Here is a 26251-nt window from a genome sequence, read left to right as displayed (position 1 = left end):
TCAAGTTTCCCGGTTGAGATTGCAATCCAGTCTTAAAGGCTGAAGAGCATTGAAGATAGCCTCTTCACAATCTTCTTGGTGCTGACCGAAGTTATCCTCCTCATAATTTCCTTGGAGCTGCATGGTTTCCTCTCTGTAACGTCCTAGGACCTGAGCAGATAAATAGATATTTTACTCTGAGAGGGATCTAAGAAACTCCGTATTCATGGAAGGTTGTGGGGTCATCTGGTGGTATTATTTGACACATCAACACACACACACACACACACACACACACACACACACACACACACACACACTACATCATATAGCAACTTCTTATTCACAATCTTCATATTACTGTTAAAAACGAGCCCCATAAGATAGTCAAGAACCACAGTGTTAGGAAATCAATAGACTTAAGGCAGAATCTGTAAATCTTGGTAGATGAGGATATTTTGTCTCAGTTGTTTGGTGTATATACACAGAACTCTATTTTAATAAAGGCATGGGATTCCCTTGTGCTGTTGTGAAAATATAGGGGGCTGTCAGCTCTCTTAAGATGGCTGGTTTCAACATCTTAAATTTTGACTTTAGGAATGAGATCTCTGGAAGTGCTATCTTTTTTTTTTTTTTTGATTTTTCAAAACAGGGTTTCTCTGTGTAGCTTTGTAGACCAGGCTGGCCTTGAACTCACAGAGATCCACCTGACTCTGTAATCTGCCTCTGAAGTGCTATAATTAAAGGTGTGTGCCACCACTGCCCAGCTTGGAAGTCTTATCTTTATAGATTATTTAAAGCAAAGGTGACTAGAACAGCTCATTTTTAGAAAAATAATGAAGTGTGAAGTACCTATTATTTATTCTTCTCTCATACAGTACATCCTGACTAGTTTCCCCTCCTTCAACTCCTCCTAGTTCCCTTCACTACCTCCCCTCTCTCCCTGATCCAGTCCTCTGTTTCAGAAAAGAGCAGGCCTCCCAAGGATACCAACTAAATGTGGTACAAGATGAAATAAGACTAGGCACATAGCCTTACATCAAGGCTGAACAAGGCAATCTAGTAAGAAGGAAAGCATACAATGAGCAGGTGAAAAAGTCAGAAACATCCCCTCTCCCACTGTAAGGAGTCCCACAAAAATACCAAGTTAACAACCATAACATTTTCAGAGGACATAACACAGGCCTGTGCAGGCTCTGGGCTTACCACTTCTGTCTCTGTAAGCCCCTATGAGCCCTACTTAGTTGATTCTGTGGGCCATGTTTTTGTGTTGTCCTTGAACCCTCTGGTTCCTACAATTCTCTACCACCCTCACTTTCTGTGGGATTCCCCTAGCTCCAAAATGGAGGGACCTGATGAAGACCACCTAATTTGGGCTTTCCCTCCACCTAACATTTGGCTGTGGGTCGATGTATCTGCTCCCATCAGCTGTTAGAAGATGCCTCTCTGATGACAACTGGGCTAGGCACTTATCTATGAGTATAACAGAGGATCATTAGGAATCATTTCAATGATTCTTTTTCTATCCTGGGTCTCTATGCTATCCAGTCTCCAGTTCCTGGTCCTCCAGACAGTGTCAGGCATGAGCTCCCTCTCCTGACATGGTCCTCAAGATAGAACAGTCATTGATTGGCCACTCCCACAAGTTCTGCACCTCCATTGCCCCAGCACATCTCATAGGCAGAATACTTTGTAGGTCAAAAGTTTTGTGGCTGGCTTGGTCCAATCTCACCACTGGAAGCCTTTCCTGGTTACAGGAGATGGCTGGTTTGTGATCTGTATCCTCTGGTACTAGGACTCCTTGACAGGGTCACCCTCATAGAATTCTGGAAGTTTCTACTGAACTAGGTTTCCATATCTCCCCTCAAAACACTAATCCCATTCTTCTCTCCCAGTGCTCTGCCCCTCCATTCGTCCCCCAAAGTGACCCTTCCTGTTCCCATTCCCACTTGACCCAAGAACACTCATAAAAATCTATTCAATTTCCCCTTCCTAGAGAGATACATGTGTCTTCCTTAGAGCTCTCCTTATTACTTAGCCTTTCTGGATCTAAGGATTGTAGCATGATATTAATTTACATAATAGCTCATGTCCATTTATAAATGAATACATACCATGTTTGTCTTTCTGGGTCTGTGTTACCTCACTCAGGATGATTTTTTCTATATCCATCCATTTGGCTGTAAATTTCATGATGTAATTTTTTAACATCTGAGTAATACATCCTTGTATAAATGTACCACATTTCTTTAACCATTCTTTCAATGAGGGGCATTTAGGTTGTTTCTAGTTTCAAGCTATTATGAATAAAATCACTACAGAGATAGTTGAGCAAGTATCTTTGTGGTAGGATGGAGTATTCATTGGGTATATGCACTCCCCCCAGCAATGGACGAGGGTTCCCCTTGCTCCACATTCTCACCCACATGAGCTGCTACTTGTGTTATTGACATACTGAAAGGTACAAGATGGAATTTCAAGGTAGTTTTGATTTATATTTCCTGATGGCTAAGGATGTTGAACATTTCTTTGTTTCTCAGAAATTTAAGATTTATCTATTGAGAATTCTGTTTAGATCTTATACAATTTTTATTGGATTATTTGGTTTGTTGGTGTCCAATTTCTCTAATTCTTTATATATTTTGGATATTAGACCTTTGTCAGAGGTGTAGTTGGTGAAAATCTTTTCTTGTTTTATAGGCTTCTGTTTTGTCCTATTGATGGTGTCCTTTGCCTTACAGAAACTTTTCAGTTTCATGAGGTCCCATTTATCAATTGTTGATCTTAGTGCCTGTGCTATTAGTGATCTGTTCAGGAAGTTGTCTCCTGGACCAGCATGTTCAAGTCTATTATCCACTTTCCCTTCTATCAGATTCAATATATCTGATTTTATGTTGAGGTCTTTGACCCACTTGGATTTAAGTGGATTTGTGCAGGGTGATAAATACGTATCTATTTGCATTCTTCTATATGCAGATATCCAGTTATACCAGGACCATTTGTTGTACATGCTTTCTTTTTCCCATTGTATACTTTTGGCTTCTTTACCAAATATCAGATTCCTCTGGTGTGTGAATTTATATCCGGGTCTTAAATTAAACTCCATTCAACCTTTCTCTTTTTATGCTAATACCATGTGTTTTTTTTTCTCTTACTCCACAATACAACTTGATATCAGGGATGGCAACGCCTCCAGAGGTTCTTTTAGTGTTCAGAACTATTTTAGCTGTCTTGGGATGCTTGTTTGTTTGTTTTTTCAAATGCAGTTGAGTATTGTCTTTAAGGAATTGTGTTGTCATCTTGATGGTAATTACATTGAATCTATAGATTGCTTCTAGTATGATGGTCATTTTTACTATGGTAGTCCTACCAGTTCTTGAACATGGGAAATCCTTATATCTTCTGATATCCTCTTCAATTTCTTTTTCCAAAAACTTGATATTTTTCTCATACAAGTCTTTTACTTGCTTGGTTAGTTAGCCCAAGATATTTTATATTATTTTAGGCTCCTGTGAAGGGTGTTATTTTCCTGATTTCTTACTCAGTCCATTTGTTATTTGCGTATAAGAGAGCTACTGATTATTATTTATTTTAGAGTTAATCTTGTATCCAGCCTCTTTGCTGAAGGTATTAATCAGCTATAGACATTCCCTGGTAGAATTCAGTGGGCCATTTATGTATGCTATCATATTATCTGTGAATAATTGATACCTTGACATCTTCCTTCCAATTTCTGTTCCTTTGATCTCCTTCACTTATCTTATTGTTTTAGCTAGAACTTCAAGAACTATATTAAGTAGATATGGAAATAGTAGACACCCTTGCCTTATTCCTGATCTTAGAAGAATTTCTTTGACTTTCTCTATATTTAATTTGGTATTGGCTATAGGTTAGCTATAAATTGCTTTGTTATGTTGAGGTATGTTCCTTGTATTCCTGATCTCTCCCAAGAATTTATGTCTATGCCACAAATGCAAGAATACCCACTCTTGTAAAAGAAACATTACTAAAGATTAAATCACACAGTGACCCTCACACATTGATGCTAGGAGACTTTAGTTCCCCACCTTCACCAATAGACAAGTCATGCAGGCAAAACTCAACAGAGAAATACTGGAGCTAACTGATGTTATAAATCAAATGGATCTAACAGATATCTACTGAAAATTTTACCAAACACAAAAGAATATACCTACTTCTCAGAGCTTCACCAAACTTTCTCTAAAACTAACCATACACTCAGTCACCAAAACAAGTCTCAACATATACTAGAAAATGTGAAATCACACCCTGAATCTTATCAGACTCCCATGGATTAAGACTTTATTTCAACAACAGACACAACAGAAAGCATGCAATTTCATGGAAATTGAACAACTCTCTACAGAGTAAAAAATGGGTCAAGACAGAAATAAAGAAATCTAATACTTTCTAGAATTCAGTAAAAAAGAACACAAGCATACCCAACTTTATGGAACACAATGAAAGTAGTGCTCAGAGGAAAGTTTATAACACTAAATGCTTACATTAAAAAATTGGAGAGATACCATATTAATAACTTAACAGCACAACTGAAAGCTCTAGAACAAAAAGAAGCAGGCACACCTAAGAGGAATTTGTTAGGAAATAATCAAGCTGAGGACTGAAATCAATAATATATAAACAAAGAGGTCAATACAAAGAATCAATGAAACAAAGAGTTGACTCTTTGAGAAAAATCAACAAGATAGGAAAAACCCTTATCCAAACTAACTAAAAGACACAGAAAGAATATCTAAATTAACAAAATCAGAAACAAAAAAAGGGGTCATAACAACAAACACTGAGGAAATTCAAAGAATCTTTAGCTCATACTTTAAAAACTTACACTCTCTAAAATTGGAAAAACATAAAATAAATGGATAATATTCTTGATAGAACCCACTTACCAAAGTTAAATAAAGATTATATAAACACTTTAAATAGACCAATAACCCCTAAGGAAATAAAAGTAATCATTAAAAATGTCCCAACCAAAAAAAAAGTCCAGAACCAGACAGTTTCAGTGCAGAATTCTACCAGACTTTCAAAGAAGGTTTAATACCAATACTCCTCAAATGATTCCACAAAATAGATACAGAAGAAACTTTGTCCAACTCATTTTATGAGGCTATAGTCGTCCTGATACCCAACCCACAAAAGCATTCAACAAAGAAATAGAATTACAGAACAGTTTCCCTTATGAGCATAAATACAAAAATACACAATACTTGCAAACTGAATCCAAGAATATGTTAAAAGGATCATCCACCATGACCAAATAGGCTTCATCCTCAGTACTGCAGGGGCAGTTTAACCAAAAAAACAAACAAACAAACAACAATCAATGTAATCCACTATGTAAACAAATTGGATGGGGAAAAAAAAACATGCTCTATGTCCTTAGATGCTGAAAAAGCCTTTGACAAAATCCAACACCACTTCATGCTTTGTAGCCTCTTTATCACTGTTACTGATTTGCTAAGAGCCTCAGAATTTTATTGATTCTATTAGCCACATCCCTTATGAGTGACCCATTTCTTCGCTGTTTCTGTAAGATATGGGTTTCTGATCTGCCTTGTCCCGCATATAGGTTGTATTAATCCAACAGCACTTATAGTGAAATGTCTTTTTGCAGATGTGGCTCCTTCCTCAGCAATCAAATAATTCAAAAACAACACAATAACACACAGTATACAGACTCTCTGTGTATTTTCCATCTTTATGTGGCTTTTTAAACTCTATTTCTTTTATTTTATTTTATATTTCTCAGTTTTTTTAAGACAGGGTTTTTCTGTGTATCTTTGACTGTCCTTGAAATCTCTCTGTACACCAGGCTGGCCTTGAACTCACACCTGTAATGGTCAAAACTTATAGTCATGTTAGTTAGGTTTTCTAGATGTACAGAGATATATTTCAAATGGATAGGTATTCTTCAAAATCTTTCAAAGACCTACAGAATATGTCATTTAAAATTGTTTATTATAATTTTTCGTGATAATGAGACACAACTGCTTCTGGAACCCAACAGTTTACATCAGAGATGAAGATGGGCATCAAAGAAACTTGTTATAGAGTTGGCCTTGAATGTGGCAAAACTGGCCTATTGGGCAAAGAACTGACCTTGCCTCAACTACTGACAATAAGCATGCTGTCCAAACTGGACAAACAGGTTACAAAGGAAAGTGACTGATAAACTTGACAAGAGACAGAATGGTCCTTCGGGGTTCCTGCCATAAAAAAGAAATCAACTGATGAACTTTGCCAATACAAGACAGAACAGATCTTCAAATTTCCTACTTCATTAAAAAGTCTTCCATACATTATGGCTTATGGGATAAAGATGAATGCCCCAACTTTACAGAGAAACTTTGGGTGACTGTCCATGCAGTGAGATGTCTCTATCAATTCTAGAGATTATATATTATGCTTTTGAGGTCTTTGATGTAGTTGAAGACAGGTGGTTATGGTTACGGTTTTCTTAGTTATGATAAAAGGTAAGTTACATGTAAAACGTTAGACTCACAAAGATGATAGAATATTTTCTTTAAATTTTGGCAAATGTTAGTGGACTAAATATTGTAACTATAGTTTTTGCTTGATAACTGTTTTGTTATATATAATTTTACTATATTAAAGTTAAAACTGTCCTTTTTATTTAGACAGAAAAGAGGAGATGATGGGGGAATGTCCTCCTGTGAATATATGTTTCTCTTATTGGTTGATGAATAAAGCTGTTTCGGCCAATGAACAGGCAGGATGTAACCTGGAAGGAAAGATAGCAGGGCTCTCAGACCAGGAGAGGTCAGGGAAGAGAAAGGCAGTGAGATGCCATGTAGCTGCCTAGGAAGCAAAATGCCATCACCAGTAAGCCAAGACCATGTGGAGATATACAGATTAATAGAAATGTGTTAATAATTAAGAAAGGGCTAGCCAGTAAGAAGCCCAAACAATAGGCCAAACAGTTTACAATTAATATAAGCCTCTGTGTGTTTATTTTTGGACTAAACAACTACAGGACCAGGTGAGAGAGAGACTTTCATCTACAGATGCTCGATCATACCACAAGGTAACCCAGTCTCACAAAGGCAAACACAGTTTGTATTCACTCATAAGTAGATATTAGATATAAAGTAAAGGATAACCATACTAAACTCCAAAGCTCCAGAGAAGCTAGGTAACAAGGAGGATCCTAAGAGGGACTCATGGAATGCCCTGAGAAGGGGAATTAGATGAGATATGCCCAGTAAACTGGGGGGAGGGGGGAGGGACCATGAGGGAAAGTGATGGTCAAATTGGGAGAGGCACAGAGTGGAAGACGAATGAAAGAGGTATCTTGATAGAGAGAGCAATTATGGAGTTAGGGAGAAACCTGGTGCTATGGAAAATCCCAGGAATCCACAAGGATGACCCCAGCTAAGACTCCTAGCAATAGTGGAGTGTGTGCCTGGATGAACCGTGCCCTATAATCAGAATGGTGAATACCCTAATTGTAATCAAAGAGCCTTCATCTAGTAATTAATGGAACCAGATGCAGAGATCCACAACCAAGCACCAGGCTGAGTTCCAGGAATCGAGTTGAAGAGAGGGAGGTCAAAATCATGAAGGGGGAATCTACAGAGACAGCTGAACCAAACTCATGAGAACTCTAGACAGACAGCTGTGGAGCCTCCATGGGACTGAACTAGGCTCTCTGCATGTGGGAAACAATTGTGTATCTAGGTCTATCTGAGGGGATCCAGACTGAAGGACCAATATGTGCCCCTAGTGCATGAGTTAGCTCATTGGAGCCCAATGAGCTATGGTGGGATGCCATGGTCAGGCTTAATGCAGGGGGAGGGGCTTGGTCCTGCCTCAACTTAATGGACCAGGTTTCATAAACTCCCCATGGGAGCCCTTACCCTGCAGGAGAAGTGCATGGGAGTAGGCTGCAGGGGGCTTGGAATGCAAAATGAAATTTTAAAACAGAAATAGAGAAGAATTTTGGAGAGATCTCATACTAGTGACTTAACAGCACACCTGAAAGCTCCAAAACAAAAGGAAGCAGACACACCTAAGAGGAGTAGATGTCAAGAAATAATCAAACTGAGGGCTGGAATCGATAAAATAGAAACAAAGATAACAACATACAGAATCAATAAAACAGAGTTGTTCTTTGAGAAAATCAACAAAATATATAAACTAACTAAAGGCAGGGAGAGAACATCTGAATCAATATTCCAAACAAAAAAGTGAGAGACCTGTATGACAAGAACTTCAAGTCTTTGAAGAAAGAAATGAACAAAAATTGCAGAAGATAGAAAGAGCTTCCATGTTCATGGATTGGTAGAATTAACATAGTACAAGTGGCTATTTGACCAAAAGCAATTTACAGATTTAATGCAATCCCCACTAAAATTCTAATACAATTTTTACAGACCTTGAAGTAATAATACTCAACTTCATATGGAAAAATCAAAAAATCCAGGATAGCTAAAACAAGCCTGTACAATTGAAGAACTTCTGGATGTATCACCATCCCTGATTTCAATCTCTACTACAGAGATATAGTAATAAAAATTATATAGTATTGGCATAAAACAGACAGGTGGGTCAATGGAATTGAATTGAAGACCCAGGTGTAATCCTTCAACAAAGAAGCCAAAATTATACCATGGGAAAAAGAAAAAATTTTCAACAAATGGTGCTGTTCTAAGTGGATGTCAGCATGTAGAAGAATGTAATCAATCCACATCTATCACCCTGCACAGAACTCAAATCCAACTGCATCAAAGACCTCAATGGAAATTCAGATATGCTGAACTTGATAGAAGAGAAAGTGGGGAATAGACTTAAACACAGCAGACAACTTCCTTAACAGAACACCAATAGCACAGGCACTTAGATCAACAATTAAATAAATGGGACCTCATGAAACTGAAAATTTTCTGTAAGGCAAAAGACACTGTCAATAGGATAAGACGGCAGCCTAACCAATGGGACAAGATCTTCACAAATCTCACATCTGACAGAGGGCTGATTTCCAAAATACATAAAGAACTCAATATCAACAAGCCAAATAATCCAATTAAAAATGGGGACAGATCTAAACAGAAAATTTTAAACTGAAGAATCCCAAATGGCTGAGAAACACTTAAAGGGATGTTCAGCATCTTTAGCCACCAGGAAAATGCACATCAAAACAACTCTGATATTCCATTTACACCTGTCAAAATGACTAAGATTAAAACCACAAGTGACAGGTCATGCTGGAAAGGACGTGGAGCAAAGGGAACACTCCTCCGCTGCTGGCAGGAGTGCAAACTTGTACAGCCACTTTGGAAGTCAATGTGGTAGTTTCTCAGAAAACTAGAAATCAACCTACCACATGTCCCAGAAATATTGCTCTTTGGCACATACCCAAAGGATGCTCAATCATACCACAAGACACTTGCTCAAATATATTCATACCAGTTTCACTTGTAATAAACAGAACCTGAAAACAACCTAGATGTCCTTCAGCTGAAGAATGGATTAAGAAAATGTGCTACATTAACACAATGGAATATTACTCAACTGTTAAAAACAAAGACACCAGGAAATTTGAAGGCAAATATATAGAACTAGAAAAAAACATCCTGAGTGTGCTAACCCAGACCAAAAAAGACAAATATGGTATGTACTCATAAGTGGATATTAGCTGTAAAATAAAGAACTATGCTACAATCCACAGAACCGGAGAGACCTGGTAACAAGAAGGATTCAGGGGGGACACGCAAATCTCCCTGGGAAGGGGAAATAGAAGAAATTTCATGAGTGGACTGAGGATGGGTGGGGATGGGAATACGAATGATCACGTTATGGTGGGAGGGAGGAGAGTAATAAAAGTCTATTGGAAAGGGTGGTGCATTGGGTCAGGTAAAAACCAAGTGCAAGGGAATCTCCCAGGAATCTACAAGGATAGAAAAAGAAGAGGGAGGGGAAACTGTGGCAGAGACGTAAAATGAACTAATGAATATATATATTTCAAAAAATATAGTTACCAATTGTGCCCTTCGTTGTGTGGAGTCATGTGGAATATGGCGTAAGGGTCGGATTTCAATCTCCTGTGATTCCTGTTCTCTGGCTAATGGAAAGGAAACAGCAGAATGAATCGTGTTTGAGGATTGCATTTAGCCAAAAAGAAAGAATAGTCCTGAAAAAGAAATCCATAGAAATCAATAAATTAAAATGATCACAATTATACTTTGTCTCTTGTTAGAATTTGTGATGGAAGGAAGCCTTATTAAAATTTATGTACCTATTATAAAATGTTATGTTTACATACAATTTTTACCTTATGACTTCAATCAATATTGTTTTAAATAAAGAAAATGTACTTTTATTAAAAATCTTTTAGGTGTTTATATCGTTTTCTTCTTTCTTATTCTTTTTGATACTAGCCAAATGCCTAGCATGCTTTCCCACACACTGGGATTTCTCATTCACTCTGTAAAACAAGTCTTCCTTTATGGGTGTGAGTACTTTTCAGTCTTCTAAAGATATAACTGTCTCTCTTTCTCATCTCCAATGACAGCAGATGCCAAGGTTTACAGTTTGAGATGTTTTTTCCTCTTAAACTAATAAAATTGCACCACAGTTTCCCTTCATGTCAGTTTAAAATATTTATTAATGAAATTAAGAACCCAAAGAGGAAAAGTCACATTCTCTCTATTTAATAGGTTTAAATAGCTCTGGGGTCTATTTCCTCTCTGGGTGCCCCTGGCATCCTTTTCTAAGTCTGCTTTATTGAAGGATTCTACAATAATTCAAAAAGAGTTAGATACAATAGCTGGATAAATGAAAATCCGTGGAGTTTAACTTTGCCTAACTTAGTGTTGGTAAGTTATAGAAGATACTTCCTTAAAACAGCATTCAGAGAGAAGCCAGCATTAAAGATGGGAAATTAGACTGTCTCAGGGGACAAAGCTTAACATGGCAACATAGCACTGCAGAGGAGGAGGCTGATAGAGTTCCCCCATGGTTGAGGTTAGCATCACAGAAATCCTTAAAGGAGGAACAATGAATGTCATAAGAATGCTCCCCATCTCTACTACCTAATAGAGATAGTTCCCTATGGGCGAGCCTACATGCTAACCTAATGAACACTTAGTAAGGCCTATATGAATCCTAAAATGCCTGGCAATCTGCTTATGGAAGTAAAGAAAGATAGCAATAACCCAAGCCACTATTTTCCTCCAGCTTTACCAAGTGAAGATTAGATACATGGGGATTCAGGTAGAGAGACAGGATACTAATCCTTGGATTTCCCATTCCCACTTTTTCACTTACTGTTTAAGGTACAAAGTAGAAATAAAATGAGCACAGTGAAAAATGTCATCATTACAACCAAGATTATGCATACGTCCCATATCCAACTACTATACAATGGATATGCATCATCCAAAATAGAAGCTGGAAAAAAGAGAAAGAAATGTTAAGCACATTTTAAAACAAGTAAAATAGAGACAGGTATATATGCATAAATTAAGAAGCCCAAAAAGAACCCTAGTCAACAAGAAAGAGGAAAAGGAGGCTTTAAGTAACCTTCATTCCAGGGCGGGAGTAGGCCACCAATCAAGATTTTATGACAAAGCTTCACAGTTTGGGGGAGTCAAAGGGTTTGTGCAGTTGGTCTGAGCCATACATGTAAACTGTAAGATGTTCTTATTTTTACACAATTATCCACAAGAAGCTCACAGCATCCTCCTACTTATTTTTATTTTCTGATTTAGGAGTTACTAAAGCAAAATGTTGCAGGAAAAGCATAGAAGAAACACATAAGTCCAATGAGCAGTTGGATAAGACAACATTGTCTGTCATTGCAGCTAAGTAGAACAGCAGATTCTAATATGCAGCATACCAAGAATAGGATCATAACATTCAAAAGCTAAAAGTCAATCCATGTAAGTAACAAATGGGTAGGTGCATTGAAATGTGATATATGAAATTAAGAATGCAAAGTATGGGTTCAGCAATAGGTTATTATAATTTTAATTATTATGTTTGAATTTGAGTTGGAAATCATTTACACACAGAGGTGGAAAATATAGTAAGAAATAGAATCAAGTAGAAAGCTTGGATCCTTAGCCATCAAAAGACATAAAAGAAGAGCTAAACAAAGGAGAAAAGGAAGCATTTGATACAATGATAATAATCTTTTGGACATTAAAGAACATTCTAATAGAGGAAATTGTGGTGCCCAACAAATATTTATTTGAAAAATAAGAGTACTCTTACAGAGGGATGGATGGGTACATGTGATTGAGGGTGTACACACACACACACACCACACACACACACACACACACACACACACACACACACACACACACACACACACACACAAAGTACCATTTGCACTGCCTGTATAATTTTGGATGTGTGTCCTTCACCGGAGTGTGGTTAACTTACTAGAGTCCATAGCCTTAAAGAAAACTGACTCTCCTTATCCCAGGAGTTATCAACTGCCAATACCTCTATAGATAAGGGTATGACTTCATGCCCATATCTGGCCCAAGTCTGCACAGGTCTTGTGCATATCATCTCAGGTGCTGAGTTCATATGTGTAACTGCCCTGAGGCATACAGAAAAAAAAAACATGTTCTTTGTGGTCATCTACCACTACAGCTCTCACAACCTCTCCACCTTGTCTTCTGCAATGAACTATGAGCTTTTAGATGAAGGTGGGATATAAATATCCTGCTTAGGAATGACCATTCAGACATCTTCCATGTCCCACACCGTGATCTCCATGTTGACCATCATTTACTGGGAATAGGGGCTTCTCTGATGATGGCTACCTGATGCACAATCTGGGTCTATGCTCTATGTGGTGGCTATGTACACACTGCATCTTACCTAATATCTGAAGGCCACTTCTCTTTCATTATGTTTGCTGTCCGCTTTAATGTTTCCACTGAGTTATTTCTTTTAATTTCAGTTAGTATAAATTAATCTATAAAGATGTTCTACTTGGTCTTTTGAAACATTCTCATATTTTATAATAGTTTTTCATTGTCTATTCATATTTTGAGTGCATTCTTCCATTGTTAAATAAAAAGATACATTTCATGTGCTTAATATACATAAGTAGTCTACATTACACAATCATTGCTAATTTTGAAAATTCTAAGCCTCTTTGACAACTGCTCCTCAATATATAATGGGAGAGCTTAACAATTCTCTTTGTCTTCAAATTTTTCATAGAACTAGTGCAAGTTAATAGCTGCAATTCTATTCCTTTTGCAAAAGAATTACTTTTTATTTTATGCATATGAGTGTTAGAGGCCAGAAGAAGTCTTCAGAACCTCTAAAATTGTAATTATGGTGAGTTGTGGGCTGCCATACGGATGCTGGAGCAGAATCCAGATCCTCTTAAAGAACAAGTGCTTTTAATCAATTAGCCATCCCCTCAGCTACTAAATTCTATTGTTTGTAGTAGTCCATGGGATGTACTATTTTACTTGGTAAAATTTTTCACAAACTATTTCAGTGTTCACTACTTTGGTCTCCTTGGATGAATGTTGATATTTCTATGATACTCCTCCTTATGAGTGTTCTAAGAACTAGAATTAGTCCACTTAATCCTGATGTAGACTTTAAAACCAGGGTATCATGACATCAACAGAAACATAAAGATGGATGAAAGAGGGGTATAGGGAGAAAAGATTCATATATGTTTATATTTTCTATTCCTCAAAATATTTTTCTTGCTTTCTCAGTGCCCAAAATAACTTTAAAATTACATAGCTGTATAAGTGTTAGATGGATAGAAAAATGTATTGTAATCATAAAGACTGGCTTAAGACAGTATACTCTATAGTGCTAAAAGTTAATTATGTCTTCCATATATTTATAGAGTTTTGCTATTTTCCATTGACTCTTAGATAAAATTCCCTTTAGTTCATTTGTTTAGGATTTGAGACTTGTTTTTATGATTTGCAGTGTAATAGATTGAATGAGTTTCATTGAGAGCCATTCTGCAATATATGTTAAACCACAAGAGGGTATATCTTAATCTAACATATGAAACAATTTTGTATCATGGATGAGTGCAAATCACTTATAAATGATAATTAGATCTTTGGGCTTACTTTGCTGGTTATTTTTTTAAATAACTTCTAATATCCACATTAAATTGAAAGGAATTTCTAAATTTCCAGGTGCTACCCTATAAACATTCTGTTACAGTATGTAAATGAAATCAACAAGAAAAATGGTACTTGTTTTTTTTATTAATTATCAGAGGGGATCTCCAAACCAAAAGTATTTTTAATGTTTAGTAGTTGTTGGCTTAGTGTAAATGATAGGGGACACCAAAATATGTGCTTTGAAAAAGAATACCTGTACATGATGAAATGGAGGCCAGACCTGGAGAGATAAATCTTTTCATTGGCATGTGAGCAAATGTAACTGTGAATATGAACATGATAGAAGTCTAAAACTTTGGAAAATACATAGTTCCAAGGTTAGCAGTTGAAGCCACTGAGATGTCTCTGAAACCATGACTCCTAACTCTGCAACAGACTACCCAGCATTAAATAGTTCCTAGATGAGACGGCTCTGTGCTAAGGTGAGGTGAAATGACAGACCCCATTCTAGTTTCACTCACCTCTACTCCTGAACATCAAGTAGAGAGGGAGAAAGCCAATATACAAACCTAGCGGTAGACATTCACAGACAAACTCATAACAGAGTCTCATTCTCTTTGAATCTGAAAAGGAGTCAGTAAGAAGATTTAGGAATCTAAGACATTGGGAATACATTGGAAGATCAAGAGAAATGCTGAATATTGGCAGTGCTGTTTATTTAACTTATATCAAGATTAAAGCCTCATAAGCAAGACTTTTGGGGTTAGGAATTTTTAGTGATGATAGAACTTAGAATTGGGTGAAGCTAAGATTGTTGGCTATTTAGGATAAAGAAAGAGAGGCTTAAAAACAAAAACAAATAATAAATAACTTCTCTTTTTTCTCGTGACTGTGCAGCATGTAATCAGCCTGAAAGTATGACTTGGATGCTGTAGGACCCTGTTCATTACAGCTTAAGCGCCTAAAGGTTGTATAATCCACGGAGTTTCTGTGGAACTCGGAGCTAGCTAAGAAGGGAAGAAGCTGCCTTGGAAACCAAGATTTCAGCTTTTATAATGATTTTGTGCAGCCAGCAAGATTTCTATAGCATCCTTGCTGTTTAGCCATTCACTCATTATTCTCATAAGATTCTATGTATATTCTAGGAAGCTTACTACAGTGAGAAAGATTCCTCCAAGGCAGGATGTTGTTGTTTACCAAACCATGTCAATGCCAAACTGTTTACATTACTGTTTACATTACATTACTCTAGAATAGAGCTTGAAGTCAGGGTTGGTGATGCCTACAGAAGTTCCTTTATTGAACAGGATACTTTTGTTTTTCCATATGGAATTGAGCATTGTTCTTTTGAGGCCTGTGAAGAATTGTGTTGGGATTTATATGGGGATTGCATTGAATCTGTAGATTGCTTTTGGTGGGATTGCCATTTTTTACTATGTTCATCCTACCTATCCAAGACCATGGGAGGTCTTTCCATTTTCTGATATCTTCAATTTCTATCTTCAAAGACTTGAAGGTTTGTCATATAGGTCTTTCACTTGTTTGGTTAGAGTTACCCCAAAATATTTTATGTTATTTGTGGCTATTATAAAAGGTGATACTTCACCGGGCAGTGGTGGCTCCTTTAATCCCAGAACTCAGGAGGTAGAGGCAGGCGGATCTCTGTGAGTTCGAGGCCAGCCTGGTCTTCAAAGAGAGTTTTAGGACAGTCTCCAAACCTACAGAAAAACCCTGTCTCAAAAAAACAAGAAAAAGCAGGGAGGGAGTGATGATTCTCTGATTTCTTTCTTAGCCAGTTTAACATTTGTATTTAGGAGGACTACTGGTCTTTCTTTAGTTAATCTTGTATTGCACCACATTTTTGAAGGTGTTTATCAGCTGAAGGAGTTCCCAGATAGAATTTTTGGGGTCACTTACATATACTGTCATATCATCTGCAAATAGTTAAACTTTGACTTCTTCTTTTCCAATTTGTATCCCCTTGATCACCTTTTGCTGTCTTATTTCTCTAGTAGAACTTTGAATACTGTATTAAATAGATATGGAGAGAGTGGACAGCGTTGCCTTGTTCCTGATTTTAGTGGAATTGCTTTGAGTTTCTATCCATTTAGTTTGATGTTGGCTGCTGGCTTGCTGCATATTGCCTTTGTTATGTTTAGGTTTACCAAGTGGTGATTCGATTGAGAATTTTCTGTTTCCATGTAATTTATGTTGTAAATTTCTGTAATTTATGTTGTTTTTGAATTCTAATTTTAAGCCATGGTTATCCTGTAAGATACTGGGAGTTATTCCATTTTTTTGTATCTGTTGAAATTTGCTTTATGATTGAGTATGTGGTCAGTTTTAGAGAAGGTTCCACAAGTTGCTGAAAAGAAAATATATTCTTCTGTGTCTGGGTGAAATGTTTTATGGATGTCTGTTAAGTCCTTTTGGGCAATAACATCTGTTGGTTCCCTTATTTCTCTGTTAATTTTCTCTCTGGCAGACCTGCTCATTGGTTAGAATGGAGTGTTGAAGACTCCCACTATTAGTGCATGAGGTTTGATGTGTGATTTAAACTTTAGTAATGTTTCTTTTCCAAATGTATTTGGGGAATAAATATTCAGAACTGAGACTTTATCTTCATGAATTTCTCCTGTGATGAATTTGAAATGTCCTTTTCCATCTCTTTTGATTAATTTTAGTTTGAAGTCTATTTTGTTAGATATTAGGATAGCTACACCAGCTTGTTTCTTAGGTCCATTTGATTGGGAACTCTTTTTCCAATGATTTATTCTAAGGTAATATCTGTTTTTGAAGTTGAGGTTTGTTTCTTGTGTGCAGCCATAAGATGTATCCTGTTTTTGTACCCATTCAGTTAGCCCCTGTCTTTTTGTACATGAATTGAGTTCATTGATATTGGAAACTATTGATCGGCAAATCCTATTAATTTGGATTTTGGTGGTGGTAGTGTGTGTGTGTGTGTGTGTGTATGTGTGTGTGTGTGTGTGTGTGTGTGTGTGTGTGTGTGTGTGTGTATGTTTCCCTTCTTTGGGATTGGCTGTGTTTTTGTGGGTCCAGCTAACTTTCTTGAGTTGGAGTTTTCCTTCTAACACTTTCTTTAGGGCTGGATTTGTGGGTAGGTATTATTTAAATCTGATTTCATCCTGGAATATCTTTTTTCTGTATATAGTGATTGAAAGTTTTGCTGGGTATAGATGTCTGGGCTGGCATCCATGGTCTCTTACTGTCTGCAAAAATGTCTGTCCAGCACCTTCTGGCTTTGATAGTCTCCATTAAGAAGTCAGGTGTAATTCAGATAGGTCTGCCTTTATATGTTACTTGGTCTTTTTCCTTTGCTCTTAATATTCTTGCCTTATTCTGTGTGGTTAGTGTTTTGATTATGATGTGGCAAAGAGACCTATTTTTGGTCCAGTCTATTTGGTGTTCTGTAAGCTTCTTGTACCTCTATAGGCATGTCCTTCTTTAGGTTGGGAACATTTTCTTCTATACTTTTGTTGAATATATTTTCTGCGCCTTTAATTTGGAATTCTCCTTATTCTATCCTTATTACTCTTAGGTTTGATCTTCTCATGGTATCCCATATTTCCTGGATTTTTTTGTGTTAAGAATCTGTTGGATTTAACATTTTCTTTGACCAGTGAAACTATTTCCTCTATTGTCCCTGAGATTCTTCCATCTCTTGCATTCAGTTGATTATGGTTTCATCTGTAGTCCCTGTTCATTTAGCCAGACTTTCCATTTCATTGATCCCTCATTTATTGTGTTCTTTAGTACCTCTCTTACTTTTTAATAACAGCTGATGGTAGCATGCGTTATTATTATCATTATTGTTATCTCCTGTATATTTTTAATTTTTTACTTAAATTAAAAACAATCTCATTTTCAAGTCTTGAACTGTTTCCTTCACCTATTTGATTGTTTTTTCTTGACTTTCTTTAAGGGATTTATTGCTTTCTTCTATTTTTTCTTTCCTCCATTTCTTTAAGGGATTTTTTTATTTCCTCTTTAAAGGCCTCTATCATCTTCATAAAGTTATTTTTAATTTAAAAAATTCATTTTACATACCAACTTTAATTCTCCCTCCCTTTTTCTTCCCCCTACTTCCCCATTCTACCTCTATCCACTCCTTAGAGGTGGTAAGGCGTCTCAACAAATTCTGGCATACCAAGTTGAGACAGGAAGAAGCCCCCTGCTCTTGTTTCAAGGCTGAGAAAAGTATCCTACCACTGGGAATGGGCTCCAGAAAACCAGTTCATGCCTCTGAAATAAGTACTGCTCTTATTGCCAGCAAGCCCCCCGAGAAAACAGATCAAGCCACGTAACTGTCACCCACATTCAGAGGGCCTAGTTCAGTCCCATGCAGGTTCCCCAACACCAACGTAAAAGGACATCATTGATGATGCCTCTGAAGGAATTCTGAGACCTTGAGATGAATTGTGATGATAGCTGCATACTAACTCTTAAGAACTACACAAGGAAGAAGTGTGGCAGTTTAACCTGAGGATTTCTGAAGATCTTGAGACCTCCTTTGACAAAAAGTACTGGGATGAACTAAAGTTCAGGGTTACGTGATTCTGTGTGCATCACATCTGAGTATTGGGTTTCAAAAAAAAATGGTCAGAACTATTTACCTTGCATGGATCTACATTTTTTCCTTAAGAAATAACAAACAAGTATTCCTTTGAGAAAATGAAGAGCAAGTATAAAGCTCAAATATATTACAGGACATGTAGTTTTGTTGGATATCAATGACATATACTCTGGTTTGAACAGGACATCTGAAAGAGAACAGAAAGACCTAGTGTTAGGAGTTGGATATACATTTCTAACGTAAAGATTCACATTACTGAGAAGTGTTTGGATCATGAGGGCTCTGACTTTGTCAATGGATTAATCCATTCATGGATTCATAATTTGATGGGACTTTTGGAAAATGTCAAAAATGTTAGTCAGTGAGATTGAGTAGATAAAGTAGGTAATAAGTAGCATGCTTTTGAATGATATATCTTGCCCCCTGTCCCACCTCCAATTGCTCTTTCTTGGCCGTCTTGGGAGTTGGTTATTACTTGAAACTGAGATAATCTAGGTACCTGAAAAGAAGGAAGATTAAATACTCGAGGAGGCTAGGGACACTTGCTTCAGTGACTGAAAGGAAGATGGCCACTGAGGCAGCTGTGGAGAGGAGGAGGGTCAGATATTGAAACACTGAGAAGTGTAGGCAGAAGGAATTCTGACCGTGAGCATCATGATGGTGAGAGCCAAGAGTAGGACATGAGAATTGCAGTAGCATTGATTTCTCCACATCTGGACCTATCTTTCTGCCACATGTGCTTACTGATTCTAATCTTCCTTTTACCTCAGAAGTTATATGTGCTATTTTTTAGATGAGAAAAAACAGTAATTTTAAAGGAGAAATAATATTCCAGGGCCTAAGTCTAGAAGTAGAAATCTGTGGAAGTCATATAGCTTTTGAATCCTTAACATGCAACACAGAATGAGAGCTCATTGGCCAATTATTTTAATACCTTCTTTAAGATTTATTTTCTATGTATATGTGAGAATAAATGTCTGTGAGTGTGTAGGTGCACATGCCTGCAGGAACATATGGGGACAAGAAGAGGGCACTGGATCCCGTAGAGATGAAGTTACAGGTGGTTGTGACCCATTTAGTATGGGGTCTAGGAACAAATCAGGCCCTCAAAGAGAACAAACCGCTCTTAACCAGAGGCTTCATTCCAGCCCCAATACCTTTTCCTCAAAATACTCTCCATTGTACTTTGGGAACCCAATCCACATACAGGGATACTCCCTGAGCCAAGACACACAGGGGTGGGCCTAGGCCCTATCCCAAGGAAATGATAGACTCTGATGTTCCCCTATGGAAGGCCTCACTCTCCCCTGGGGAGCAGAAAGGATATGTGATAGGTAGGGTATTAGTTGGGGCAGTGGTAGGGGAGGAGGGGAGGGAGTGGGAACTGGGATTGATATGTAAAACAATCTTGTTTCTAATTCAAATTTAAAAAAATAAAGGAAAAAATATTCTCCATTGCACCCAGATTTTTCTGATTTCCAACAACTCAAATGGTGAAACTGTAAAGCAGTTCATACCTTGTAACACAACTTCACATTTATTATTTAATCCAATTCTCTCCTTAATTTGAGTACTTGATTAAAATACTTCATCTCTGATAGAATAAAGCCATAAGAACTTACCTGGGAGGACAATACTTTTCTTTTTCTCCTGATTAGTAGTTTCATTGTAAATGGAACATGTAACAGGACCATGTGTCCTGTTTTTGAGAAGAATTCTGCTCTTCAAGTACAATAATCCAGTACTATCCTGAGAATCAAATTTTGATGAGTGTGGAATTATATTCCCCTTGCTGTCTCTCCATGTCATCTCAGCAGGTGGAATCAAACTTCCTGAGGTACACTCCACCAGTATCCCTTCTGCATCTGGAACTCGAATGTTAATCTGTATATCCAAGCTCGTAGCTAGGAGGAGGAGAAAGATGGCATTATGAATGGCAGAGTGGATTCAAGTTGGTGGAGGTACTCATTCTCAATAAGATGCTACCTGTGTCCCACATGTGTAAACATAAGCTGAAAATACACACAAACACAATAAGAGAAACACTGATAAATCAGACTTTATGAAATTTAGTAATTCCTATGCATCAGAATATGTGCAAAAAGAGAGAGCCACAGACTAGAAGATATCGTTACCGTATATGAGAAAGGAACAGTGTTAAAAATAGATGACAAGAGTTATAAATAAAATGGAAAACAGCAGAGACATATTTCATTTAAAGAGATATCCTAGTGACCAATAAGTATACGCAAGAATGTTCAACGTCATCAGCTATCAGGGAAAATGCAAAGCAAATCCTCATTGATTCATACTTGATCCCCATTACAGTGTTGAAGAAGCAAGACAAGTACTAACATTGCCACAGATTGTAAAAGTGTCAGTACATACTAAAGTTATACATATACCTATGTTCACAACCCAGAAATTTTTAGTAGATGTTTAGATCAAGGGCTATTGAGGTCCAGCCTCGATGTCCTGTCAGGGTTCAGAAGGAAGGCTATAGCCAGCATAAGGCTCAAGATGTCTGAGGGTGAAAAATATCTCTCATTCCATGCTTCTTCTTACCAGTTTCTTTATTGTTCTGCCGTGTTGCAAAGTTTCCAGTTTATATATACACATAAACAAAGGCAATTCTCTGGAAATTGCAAAGTTACAGAGATAGAATTTCTCAGGGTCATAAAGCAAATAGGAGCGTCCCTAACTGTCAGCAACTTTATGGCCCTAGGGAGGTGTGTCTAGAAGGATGCCCAGGAAACATAGAGGCAGAAAGGCAGATTTAGGAGGCCTTAAATCCTAGGAAGGGAGAAAGGGAGTTTGTGCATTAATCTATATTCCTAGGGGTTTGTGATAGATAACTGTAAAAGAAAACCGAGTAAGGATGAAGTGGTTAACAATCTCTTCTTGCCTGCAGGGCCATGGCACCTACAATCAGCATTAGTGTTGGTATGGTGACCAGTGGACCGCAGAAGAAGACTGTGGAGACTGGTCTGCATTAGCATTTTCGCCAATTTAGCTAGCTAAAAAGGACTTCCTTAGATCTACACCTATCACCTAGGTGATTAGAACAAGGAAGACATATGGTTATAGTATAAAATCCTGGGCCTGACCAAATGTAGTTGCCCAAGCCAAAAGGTGGTACTTTTCTCCAATGCCACTCATGTGAAAGGTGAATTATCTTACTCGGATGCTGGCTAATCAAGTGTAGGCTTTTTCTGTTATCTCTCAGGTTTAGGACACAGGCAGTAAATCTCCTAGGGTAAAGCCTTATATCCAGGACTGCAGAGATGGCTCAGAGGTTAAGACCACTGGCTGCTCTTCCTGGAGCCCTAAATTCAATTCCCACCACCCACATGGCAATTTGCAACCATTTATAATGAGATTTGGTGGCCTCTTCTGACCTAAAGGCATATATGAAGACAGAGCAAGGTATATACAACAAATAAATAAGTAAATAAACAAACAAATCTTTTAAAAAAACCTTATATCCAATAAACTGAAGTGAGGGTAGGTGTAGGGAATTAATAACCTTTCTAGGGCTAGAATGAGGGTAAACTGGGGTTAGCACTTTCCCAAGTCAGCAGTGAGAGAATTTAGGACACCCAATCTCCTATCAGAAAAGACCAAGAATCAAACAAGCTTGGACTTACCACTCTAATCTTGAAGGTCCCAAATTCAATCTATTTGAAAGAATCCTCTCCTGAACAAATGTCCTACCAAGAGGAAAATAATTGCAGGTAGATGGCTCCTAATGTTTAGCTCAGAGAATGGAGCAGAGATTAGACTGGAACCAACGTTTTTTACTACATGACCAAATTATCTCACTGGAGGTCCCATGGAGTAGGGGGAAGTCATCCAATATACCAGTACATGGGGAAAAATTGTGCCCAGTAATATTTACTCCTCAATCTTTTGGGACAGGTTCCACACAAAGAGGAGGGAGTACTTATGACTTCACAAGATTTGCTGTAAGAGCAGCCATAATACAAAAGGGGATACGCCAATATCTTGCGACTGGGACTCCTCCATCAGAATGCATTAATTCTGGTGGGTTGGCCTTTTGGTTTATCATCTGAAATCTCACTGCATAATCTTAAAGACTGTAGCATGTTCACAGATTTTAAAAATAATGACAGCATTCAGCATAACATCCCAAAAACTCAAAGTAAGAAAAATAATGCAAACAAATCAAAATACTAATACTGAAAACAAATCCAAAAGAACAAATTCCTGTCATATCATAAATGAATAATGGTAAATAATTTTAGCTGTTACGGATATTGTTATGAATGGAATAATACAATAATGTGATCAATCTACAGCAATGGAAGTTAGAACAATGACAACTTTAGCAATGAGAGCATGGTATTGACTAGAGAAGGTTAAGACAACATTTTGGGATGCTAAAAATATTCAGTATCTAGAGCTGAGGAATTGATTCATGAATATACCTATAAGCAAAACTTCATTGAGTTGTACACTTAATGTACTTTTCTCTGTGTAACATATATCTCATAAAGAAAAACAATGAATCCAACACAAAACCAAATTCAAATAGCTATTCCTATCTCTTCACTAGCTATTTTTGCATTTATATCACCATATTTTGAACACAGACACTGAATCAAGTTCTTTAGAAAGTTAAACTAGTATGCAAATAGCAAATAAACATAATTTCTAAAACAGATTTTAAAAATTAATATAGTAATACATTTGGAGTTCTTACTGTTAAAACTCTAAGTGATGTGATAATGAAGAATTATGTGAAAACTTCAACAACTTCCCCGGTGCAGACAAACTCAGAAACTGGATAAACTATAAAACTACTTCCCAAAATTAATTAAAAACACAACAAAATAAGCATCCACTGGAGGATCAAAACAGGGAAACTACTAGGTGCAGAGAGATAGTCAATGTATCTGCTTCTGTAGCATTTACTTATTGGGGAAAGGAACTAATTATTTTATTTCCTTTAAATAATTTAAGATGATGATTAATGATCAGAATTTTCAGCCCAAGTGGGTAAACATGATGTTGGGTCAACCATCTCATATTCGGGTGAATACAGGAAGAGAGAAAAGAAACAAAGGAGCAGTTTGGAGGCCTGTAGGAGCTAGGGGAGCTCTTCATGAAGGAAGTTTTTCACCAGCCAGTGCAGATACCTCACTAACAAGAAGATGCTGTGGATTGTGCTCCTGTGAGGGCCACACCAAAGTAGAAGGAAGTATTTTAGGTAGACACAAAAGTGTCAGTACTCTCTAGAAAACTCAGTCAATCCAATAAAGTGTAATTAAATAATATAGATAATGTAGAGTTACATGTGACTTGATAGATCAATACTAAAATTTTCATACACACATTTTACATATATGAAGATTCATAGTAATAACTAAAATTGCAAGCGTTGAATTTGTATATAATATCTTGAAATAATAACAAATATTTCTTTCTTATTTTAATGGTATAAGCTTCTTTAAATATCTTTTATTATTATTTAATTGAGCAGCATAATAGTTAAGTAGATGTATTTTAGAACATAGAAAAAATGATTCTGAGTGGCCACAAGATGGAATTCTCCACAACCATAAATAGGAAAGCAAAATATTCATATAAAATTACTTAAAACTCATATTTTAAAAGCAATTTGAAAAACATTTATAGAATTCACTTGAAATTGTTAAAAATTATGTGGATGCATAAGTATTTTCATATACTATGTCTGCATGAATTTCTATATGTATACACACATATAGGTGCATGTTTTATACTTGGTGTGTATATGGCTATTTCTATATATATAAACTCAGACATTGCTATATGAGAAGTAAATTATTTTAGTTTCATTTGAGAGATTAATTCATGATTTCATAGCAATGTAAAGGATGACGACATTTCACAATGGATTTATTGGAATTTTTTTAATTTATTCACTCAGGGGAAGCTACTACCCCGTCATCTACTAAACATCCCTCTATGGAAAATGGAGATCTTTCCAGAAACTGTAGCTAGACACAATGCAGAGATCAAAAGATCATGGGAAGGAAGTCCAACCCAGAGGCTGCATCTACATTATAGCTCCTGATTCTACAACTCAGGGAGCATAGCAGAAGCAGAGGGTGGAAAGATTATAAGAGCCAGAATGCCAGGTCTTCATTGAGACAGTCTCTCCTAGAAATGATTAGTAGACAAGACTAGAACAATGGCAATATCAGCAGGCATATTAATGTTGAAGGAGGAACTTTTGAGGGCCTCCCCCAAAAGAAGCAACTAATGATTGCTGGGAGAAGGAGCCCCTTTATTGGTTGTCCAATGCAGAATGGTAAGCCCTGAGACCATATACACACAAATAGCACAAAAACATTCAACAGGTTATATTTATATATTTGTGAATGTATATGTATATATATGTTCATGACAATAATAATTAAAGAAAAAGAAGCTATCAACTTGAAATTTGGAGGAAGGACACAAGAGGAATTGAAGACAGGATACCCGGGAGGGGATGGTGGGGAGAAAGTGCAGTAATTCTGTTTCAATTAAAAACATATTGCAGATAATATTCTTATTTTTGGAATTATAGTTATAAAATTTCCTACCTTTTTTATTCCTCCAACCCCTTCCATGCACCCCGCTGCTCTCTCTGAAATACATGGCTTCTTTTTCCTGAATTATTGTCACAAATATACTCTTTTGGGTAGTTTGTTTTGTTTGGTTGTTTTGCTTTTGAAACAGGGTCTTATTATGTAGTCCTGAATGGCCTGCAACTCTTGATGTACAACAAGCAGGCCTTCAGCTCACAGAGATCTACCTCTCTCTGCCTCCCAGGCTTTAAGATTAAACTGTCACTTTATTGACAGTTTCCTTTGCTAACATAAACTATGGGACTTTGTGAAGCCCTATGCTACTGTATGGTGAATGCAAAGATTCGTGGGTGCTAAGATATACTAAGTGATAGATAAAGGTCAGAGAACACTGGGGAAGAGAAAGCAGAGAAAATGTAAGAGTTGGGTGATAGGAAAAAACTGCTACAAAATTCTATCTTAAAGAACAACACAACCATTGCAAACACTATCTCACAGCAGCTTCAGTAGCCTGCACTGAACCTGCATGAGACTGAGCCTGTCACCATCATTCAGGAAATTACTCATCCCCATGAGTCCTACCCCTCCGCCAATGCTGAACTAACGGCTACTGATGGACTTTAAGGCGGAGACAGTCCTAAATTTGTGGGCACACTGATGATCCTGGTTAAAAATGGTGGGCTACAAAACAAAGCAAAAAGCAGGAATGTGAGAAGGGGGCATTTTGGGAAAAGAGGGAACGGCAGGGTGAAACGGGAATGAGAGAAGGTTGGGAGGAGAGTACGCAGAAGTAAGCATTATGAAACTGTGAAAGAATAAATGTAATAAACAAACTAGGGAGGGTATCTCTACCTTGGGTGGGTACTGTGATTTGTAAGAGAAGAAAGGCCATGAAGAATCCAGAGAAACATGAAGCTGCAGGCTCCATCACACCTGGAAAATGAACAGAGAAGGGCAGTAAGAGAGCATTC

The 26251-nt window shown here is 37.2% G+C and overlaps 1 protein-coding gene across 1 annotated transcript; it reads right to left on the bottom strand.

Moving 5' to 3' along the window:
• Nucleotides 1-26208, bottom strand: LOC100757279 (selection and upkeep of intraepithelial T-cells protein 10-like). The gene is made up of 8 exons (XM_035438662.1): nucleotides 26133-26208; nucleotides 20325-20606; nucleotides 18758-18889; nucleotides 18173-18208; nucleotides 14630-14731; nucleotides 11308-11430; nucleotides 10020-10102; nucleotides 1-150 (listed from the first exon to the last, which is right to left on the bottom strand). Exons 1-8 carry the CDS (start codon nucleotides 26206-26208, stop codon nucleotides 1-3), a joined length of 984 nt encoding a protein of 327 aa, XP_035294553.1.
• Between the last annotated feature and the right edge of the window lie 43 nt (nucleotides 26209-26251).

The sequence above is a fragment of the Cricetulus griseus genome, chromosome 2 (genome assembly GCF_003668045.3).
Source record: "Cricetulus griseus strain 17A/GY chromosome 2, alternate assembly CriGri-PICRH-1.0, whole genome shotgun sequence".
NCBI classification, from domain to species: domain Eukaryota; kingdom Metazoa; phylum Chordata; class Mammalia; order Rodentia; family Cricetidae; genus Cricetulus; species Cricetulus griseus.
This window is presented reverse-complemented; position numbering and strand designations above follow the sequence as displayed.